Source organism: Colobus angolensis, unplaced genomic scaffold (genome assembly GCF_000951035.1).
Source record: "Colobus angolensis palliatus isolate OR3802 unplaced genomic scaffold, Cang.pa_1.0 Scaffold354, whole genome shotgun sequence".
NCBI classification, from domain to species: Eukaryota; Metazoa; Chordata; class Mammalia; order Primates; family Cercopithecidae; genus Colobus; species Colobus angolensis.
Genome location: NW_012116866.1, coordinates 1716666 through 1725036, shown reverse-complemented (window position 1 = coordinate 1725036; position 8371 = coordinate 1716666). Strand labels below are relative to the sequence as shown.

At 49.1% G+C, this 8371-nt stretch overlaps 1 protein-coding gene across 1 annotated transcript in view; it reads left to right on the top strand.

The window, feature by feature from the left end:
* The first annotated feature begins 3762 nt into the window (after window positions 1-3762).
* The window catches only part of FCRLB (Fc receptor-like B), a 5946-nt gene continuing 1337 nt past the window's right edge, over window positions 3763-8371 (top strand). The window contains 5 exon segments of the mRNA XM_011952984.1: window positions 3763-4209; window positions 4490-4510; window positions 4868-5122; window positions 7316-7582; window positions 8344-8371. Of these exon segments, the coding sequence (XP_011808374.1) occupies window positions 3969-4209; window positions 4490-4510; window positions 4868-5122; window positions 7316-7582; window positions 8344-8371 (812 nt within the window). The 5' untranslated portion in view covers window positions 3763-3968.

Genomic DNA, 8371 nt, shown 5'->3' with positions numbered 1-8371 from the left:
CCACTTTTGAGAGTAATCTCACAGTATTCAATCTCTTCCTTTGTTTAGGTCACAAATACTCACACAGCATGTGCTATGTGCTGTCACTGTTGTAGGTGATACGTCAGCGAATGAGAAAAAATTTCTGCCTCAGTGGAGCTTACATTCCAATGGGGGGAAACCTACCACAAACAAATAAATACAATTCCGGGTAGTGACAAGTACAACGATGAGAAATAAAGCAAAATATGGAGCCAGCAAATGACAGTGAGGAGATACTATTTTAGACAGCATGGTTAGCAACCATCTCTCTGAGGAGGTAATATTTGAGTGAAGTGAGGAAGTGAAACTTATAAAGATCTGGGAGAACAAGGATCTTTCAGGCAGAAAGAACAGCAAGTGAGGCCCTGGAGCAAGACTAAGCACAGAATGTTCCAGCAACTGTTCTAAACACAATGTGGCTAGATCAGAGTGAGTGAAGGGGACAGTTGTAGGAAATGAGGCCAACGGTCAGAGAAAGGCCCGATTTGTAGGGCCCTATAGACCATCGGAAGGTGTTTGGAACTTATTCTGAGGGTATCTTTGCGGAATTTTGAGGGAAAGTAACACAATATGGTTAACATTTTAAAAGTATCTCTCTAGTGACTCAGTGAATAAATTACTGTACGAAAAGATCAATGTAGCAGGTAGAGTCATCAGGACTTGCTGATGAATTAGATTTGGGTTTTAGAATGAGTGTGCATGTAACTCATGAGCATAATCTGCAGTCTCACTCTCAGGTGTGTATCCCATAGAGGCACTTCAGGGCTCTGTAGGGAAGCATCATGTCCTTACCAGCACTAACTTACATGAAACCTCCTATGTGCCAAGCCCTGTCCTAAGCCCTTTACATATGCTAATTCATCCAGCCCTCACAATATGTACCAAGAAGTCCACTGTGGAATTGTCTGTGGTAGCTGAGAGTGGGCAGCAATTAGGATGTTAGGGGAATGGAAAAGTGCAGTGTAGCAGAAGCAAAGAATATTAGGGCTATCATGGCCGGGTGTGATGGCTCATGCCTATAATCCCAGCACTTTGGAAGGCCAAAGTGGGTGGGTCATCTGAGGTCAGGAGTCCGAGACCAGCCTGGCCAACACAGTGAAACCCCATCTCTACTAAACACAAAATTAGCCGGCATAGTGATGCACGCCTGTAATCCCAGCTACTCAGGAGGCTGAGGCAGGAGAATCGCTTGAACCCAGGAGGCGGAGGTTGCAGTCAGCTGATATCATGCCATTGCATGCCAGACTGGGTGATAAGAGCAAAACTCTCTCTCAAAAAAAAAAAGAAAAAAGAATATTAGGGCAGTCAAAAGCAATAAACATGATGCATGTAGAGCAATCTGAACAAATTTGAAACATCTAGGATTAATTTTTAAAAGTAAAAGTGAATATAATATCTAGAACACAATGCCACTTATGTAAATTAACAACACTAAATATTTCTCAAAGATAAAAATTGCATGTATATGGGAACATACAGTAAACATTGTACAGTGGGTGCTTATGTGGAGGGGATAAGAACAGTAATGTAGATGAAAGTCAAGAAGGTGAGACAATAAGAGTGGGAAATTGCAAAGACCAATAATGGCAGCCGGCCATGAGCAGCATCTTGAATCCCTGACAATCAGAGAGACAAGAGAACAGATTTTGGAGACAGACTTCTACTCAAATCCCAGTTTCATCATCTCAGTAGGAAACTGAGGTGATGAGGACATATGCAAAATGGGGATATTAATAATTCTTCCTCAAAGGGCCTTACAAGAATTAAGTGAAGTAGTATCTATGAAGCACTTAGCACAGTGCCTGCCACATGCTGAGACACTAAAGTGAGCTGTCATCAGCAACAACAGCATTAGTTCATTACCATAATTATCACTGAGAACATTTCATCACCAGAATGCTTATCAAATGGTAACATATATTGTCCAGATGTTGTGCTGTGATAGGCCTCAAAGAATTGCTCAAGTTACAAATGATAATTTCTAAATGTGTCTGCATTGTGAAGGAAGAATTAGAAATTCTGGGGAAAAGTCCTAGATGGAGTAAGAAGACTCACTTTGGGAAAAACTTAGAGGAGAGCCTAGAATAAAGAAATGTTTGGGGCCAGGCGCGGTGGCTCAAGCCTGTAATCCTAGCACTTTGGGAGGCCGAGACGGGCGGATCACGAGGTCAGGAGATCGAGACCATCCTGGCTAACACAGTGAAACCCCGTCTCTACTAAAAAGTACAAAAAACGAGCCGGGCGAGGTGGCGGGCGCCTGTAGTCCCAGCTACTCCGGAGGCTGAGGCAGGAGAATGGCCTAAACCCGGGAGGCGGAGCTTGTAGTGAGCCGAGATCCGGCCACCGCACTCCAGCCTGGGCGACAGAGCGAGACTCCGTCTCAAAAAAAAAAAAAAGAAATGTTTGGTGGGAAATTTTTCAAGTCAAATTCTGAGTACTGTATAATATGAACACTATGGATGGTTCCAGAGATTTCTAGGGAAGACTGTACAATTCACAAAGTTTTAGTGTACTCAGGTTTCTTCTGAATCCAGTAAAGGGGCTGACATCTGTGCTCTGGGGGATGAGAAGCCAAAATAGAGCCAGCTTCTGTTGCCTAAGAGGACAGCCGACAACTGCATTGCATTCTTACCATACAGGTGGTGGCGTAGTGCAGAAGTCAGACCTCTGTGGTGGGCTGTGGATCCTGTGGAAAGCCACACACTGGCCCTGAGATGAAGAATTAGCAGGTTGGAAGGGAAGCACAGGAGTGCTGGCCAGCACAGGCACTTCTAAAGCAGGCAGGTGATCATCCCTGTTCCCAGTAATTAGTTCTTCTCTGCCTCCCCAACTCTTGGGCACATTATCAAATGTGTCCCTACTTTCTTTGAGATCTACATAACTCTATCTCTTTTATCAAAACCTACACTCAAAACATGATCTGAAGTGACCAGCATAATTTAAATGACCAGTCACATTTTCCTAAGAGGCATTTGCATTTTTAAAAGGGGCTCCATTAAGCAAAATATGAGGGGATTCTCAGAGTGGAACTTCAGGCATCCACAAGAGGGGAAGATACTATCTCACTGGGAGTTGACAGTATCTGATAATTGATCTCCTTCCCATCTGATTTCCAAGGGATCAAGGTGTCCCGGTTCTAAACAACCACAAGTAAGGACAGGATAGAGTCCAAGGAGATATACTATCAGGTTGGAAAATTCATTAAGTATTTACATGAAAATTCAGGTTCCTCATTGCTCAGGTATGGTCACATGGCTCAGAAAGCACAAGAAGTAGAGCCCTGAGGTCAGACCTGAGAGGCTTCTGAGGGGCTGATGCAGTGACTTCTCTGCTGCAGGTCAGGATTCCTGGAACTGGGGCATGGTTGGGGACGGTTGCAGGGAAGGGTGGGAGGAAGGAAGAAAGGAATAAGTGAGTGGGAGTGCTTCAGGATGAGCTCATTGGGGGTGGGTAGGAAAGAAGTTTTCTAACTTATTAAGAATTTAAGAATTTATGAGAACTCAAGATTTCAGGAAGGGAGGAAGAAGAAACACATTGCATTTCTATCCTTGACTGGGGAACTAGATGATAGGGATGGGAAGGGTGGTTGGTGAGTCATGCCTTTTTGTCTACTCATTGTGGGAGGATGTGAGCTCTGGGGGCAGGCAACCCAGCATTGACCTCTCTAGGTCTCACGCCAATGTTTGTTATCAGGAGTGAGCAGGAAAAAGGACCTTAAGTACATGAGGCTGTGTCTTCCTCAGCTGAGCCTTGCAGGGCTGGCTGGAAGGTGGAGAAGGGATGGGATGGGAGTGGGATGTCAATGGGAGCTTGAAGATGGAAGGGTCATCTGCTGGAGCCTGGGATTCTATGGGGCTCTCTTGTGCTGTGGAGGACACAAGTTCTGCCGGCCTTCCTTACAGTAGTCACGGCTGGCCTGAGCTGTGAGGTGGCTATAGAGGTGGTAGATGAGACAGTGCCTGGCACTTGAGATACCTGATGTTCAGCCTGCCTTCTACTCGTTCCAGTCTGCCATCTTCAGGAACCAGCAGTGGGTGGGAGAAGCAGCAATATCTCCTAGTACTCAGTGGCATCCACTGGCCACTTTCTTTCTCTCTGTTCCCCATCCCATGCCAGCACATCTCCATCCTTCTGCCGCTGCTGCAGTCAGATCCATCATGTGGGCACTGACAGCCCTTCTGCTCCTGGGTGAGTCCGCAGTGAGGGAGCAGATGAGCTTTGGGTGGTGGAGAATAGGGTGGAGCAAGGTATGGGGAGCGGAGGGTAGGTATCCAATCCTCAGTTTCCAGGTGGTTCACTATTTCTGGAGGGTAAAGAAGAAGGGGCTTTCTCAGAGCTTGGGAAACCTCGGGCAAAAGAAGAAAAACAGGTTTTGGGATCATTCAGCCTTTCTTGTCATCAAGAGTCTCTTTCCTCTCATCACCAACATTCTCATTCTCCTTCCTCTTCCTTCTTTTTTGTTTTGCAGTTCCAAGCAGTGGGCAAGCTGGTGAGTCTTATACATTTCTCATCCCAATTTTCTACAACTTCCACTCCAACTTCTTAAGTTACCTGCTCAAGTAGACTCCTCACTTCTTGGCTGCTCTGGGATAGTGTCTTTTCCTACTCTCCTCAACCACTGGGACTAAATTTGCTTGAAGGCACTTAGAAATGGGTGCTGGCTGATGGACTGATAGTCTGTAACCCAATGAATGTGATCTCCTGTCCTGCAGGGATGGGTTAGTACATGGGCTGGGGCCTGGGAACTGGGGATTCCTAAGATTTCCCAAACTCAGGTCGTTTCTTTGGGCACCTTACCTTGATTCTCTTTGCATGCTGCCCCCTCTTACCCCACCTCTCACCCCAGCTACTCTGGAGAAGCCCATATTGTCTCTACACCCACCTTGGACCACGATCTTCAAGGGGGAGCGGGTAACTTTGAAGTGTGATGGATACCACCCACTGCTCCTGGAGCTCCGGCCCATCAGCACTCTCTGGTATTTGGGCCACCTACTTCTGCCCTCTCACAAGAAGAGCATTGAGGTGCAGACACCAGGGGTGTATCGATGCCAGACACGGGGAGCACCCGTCAGTGACCCCATTCACCTCTCTGTATCCAATGGTGAGTAGTCTGAGCATGAGGGGATGGGGAGCACTTGTCTCCTCTGGCAATACTAGCCCTCTGGTGGGGGGGGACACTAGGTCAGTCCCAAGGTGCAGGAAACAAGGGCCACACTGGGGCCTATCTTAAGTCTCTGGAGCAGGTAGGGACCTGCATGGCACTATGCGAGAGATGCAGTAAGGCATGTCTAGCCCCAAAGGTCCCCTTACCCCCCTGCCACAGTGTGAGGCACAGTGTGAACATTTCTGTTTGTTTCTGAGACCAGCTCAGAAGAGCAAAAGGCTCCGAGGACCTGGAGTGCTGGACAGAGAACTTTAGGGGGTAGGGGAGCTCTGAGTAGTAAAAGAAACTCACCAAACAGGAAAGGTGAGTTTCCCTGGCAGGCCTAGCACAGATGGAGGATCTACTCTCAGTTGAACAGTGTGATGCTTCTCTGTGCCTCAGTGTCTACATCTGTAAAGAAGGGACAATAATAGTATGTATCTCTTTGACTGCTCTGAGGATTAAAAGTGAATTATGATTTGCTAAAGAATAAAAGCAGCAATTGAACTGAGCACTTACTCAAAGTTTTATTGCATACGTATATATGCGTACACAGGAGTCAGCTGAGAAACTGATTCTTGAGATGCTTGAAGAGTTTTAAAACAGGATAAGAAAAATAACAATAATTTGTTCATTAAGGTACAGGATTGCTGGGCATGGTGTTTCAATCCTGTAATCCCAGCACTTTGGGAGGCCAAGGCAGGCAGATCACCTGAGGTCAGGAATTCAAGACCAGCCTGGCCAACATGGTGAAGCTGTATCTCTACTAAAAATACAAAAAAAAAAAATATATATTAGCTGGGCATGATAGTGGGTGCCTGCCTATAGTCCCAGCTACTCGGGAGGCTGAGGCATGAGAATTGTTTGAACCCGGGAGGCGGAGGTTGCAGTGAGCTGAGATCATGCCATTGCACTCCTAGCCACAATTTGTATTCAGAATTTAAAGTACATCACTCAGTGTTCAGATTAGCACTTACACACACTTCATATTCATACTCTGTGGCCTCTTGTTTGGAAATTGTTGGTGATAGCAATAATTATACTGAGTACTATAGGAGTAATTACTGTTTACAGACAGTGCATGTGGATTATGCTTATTACTTGCAGGATTCTTTCTCAATGTACAACACTTAAAATGGCATCTGCTCTGTGCTAGGGCTATGTAACTGTGCTACAATGATCACAGGGTAATTATGGGGTGCTGTAGGAGATACCTAAGGCTGTCCTGGGGTGTCAAGGATGTTTTCTGGAGGAGATAAGGTCTAAGCCTAGACTTGCAGGAGAAGCAGGCCTCAACTTAAACAGGTGAAAAGAGTCTTCTTGGCTGAGGAAATAGCAGGTACAAAGGTCTTGGGCTCAATTCTCTCAACAGGGCCAATTGTCTCAACAGTTCAGTATGGCTGGAACTTAGCCTGTTAGGAGTGGAAGGTGAAGAAAGTAGAGAGGAAATGGGGCAGGAGTGAATACTGCCATGGTGAGGGAGAGGTAAGCAGGATCCAGTCAGGAAGACCCTGACACCATCCTAAAGGGGTTATAATTGATTCTTATGGTCAAAACTCTTTGAGGCTGGAGCCAAGTCTCTGGCATCTTTGCCTCACTGGCTAAGAGAAAGACCAGCCCTCCCCCTTCCTTCCCAGTCACCTACAAATATATCTTGCACTATGAGGCTACTGGGTGCCAACCACCAGGGAAGGCCTGTCTGCTCAGGAAAGCAGTGGGAGGCCAGGTGCGGTGGCTCAGGCCTGTAATCCCAGCACTTTGGGAGGCCAAGGTGGGCGGAGCACCTGAGTTCAGAGTTCCAGACCAGCCTGGCCAACATGGCGAAAACCTGTCTCTACTAAAAAATGCAAAAATTAGCTGGGCATGGTGGCGCGCACCTGTAATTCCTAGTTACTCAGGAGGCTGAGGCAGGAGAATCGCTTGAACCCGAGAGGTGGAGGTTGCAGTGAGCTGAGTTTGTGCCACTGCACTCCAATCTGGGCGACAGAGCAAGACCCATGTCTCAAAAAAGAAAAGAAAAGAAAGCTGTGGGAGATGGCGGGGAAGGGAGGGAGAGGAGTTATGGGCAGAAAGCAGGGAGGCTGTGAGAGTGGGAGATCTCCAGGGCTGGACTTTCTGTGGAGTCAAGCGTGTCTGTGGTGTCTGCTGCAGACTGGCTGATTCTGCAAGTGCCCTATACTCCAGTGTTCGAGGGCGAGCCGCTGGTCCTGCGCTGCCGCGGCTGGTACGACAAGGTGATCTACAAGCTTCACTACTACCATGACGGCCAGGCCGTGCGCTACTTCCACTCCAGCGCCAACTACACTGTGTTGCAGGCGCGCGCCAGCGACAGCGGGCGCTACCAGTGCTCGGGCACCATGCGCATCCCGGTGGAGAGCGCGCCCATGTTCTCCGCTAAGGTGGCTGTGACAGTGCAAGGTGGGAGAGACCAGGGGCCCCGGGAGGGAGGCAAACGAGCACTGAGAAATTCTGGGACAGGAGCTCGGCGGGAAAAGACGGGGCGGAAGTTCAAATAGCTGCCACTTGGCGGGTTTCTCTTAGATTACGGACGCTGTCTCCTCTCCTTCGCCGCGAAGGAGCGCTTGATCTGCAGCCTGCTTGGAGGCTGGTCCCTTTCCCCGACGCACACCCTGGCTTCTCACTCTGGCTGGGGACTCCCATATAAAGGGCAGCTCTGGCAGGGGCAGGGGGCACCGTAGACCTGGGACGAAGGAGCGACTCCCTAGCGTCCTGCAAGGCAGGCGCAGCGTCTCCTCTCCTAGGCTGCAGAACCCGAGCTGAGTGTCAGTCGGGATGTGACATGAAGCGTGGGGCCCGGTCCCTCCTCCTTTCAAGCTTTCCCCGTCCCTCGCGGACTCGGTCCCCCTGCCCCACGTTTCAGAAGGCTCCCCTTCCCCCTCCACGTGGACACACGGCCTCCTCCCCTGCCCCCCTTGGTCTGTGGGTCTGCAAGGAGCCCTCACGGGAAGCAGGAAGGAGCTGGGTCGTGGAGCGGTGGACGAACCCGCGTCGTTGCTCCCCGCCTTCTCTGCAGAGCTGTTCCGGGCGCCGGTGCTGAGGGTGATGGGTCCGCGGGAGGCCCGCGGCGCGACGCTGGGCGGGGTGGTGCTGCGCTGCGACACGCGCCTGCACCCGCAGAAGCGCGACACCCCGCTGCAGTTCGCGTTTTACAAGTACAGCCGCGCGGTGCGCCGCTTCGACTGGGGC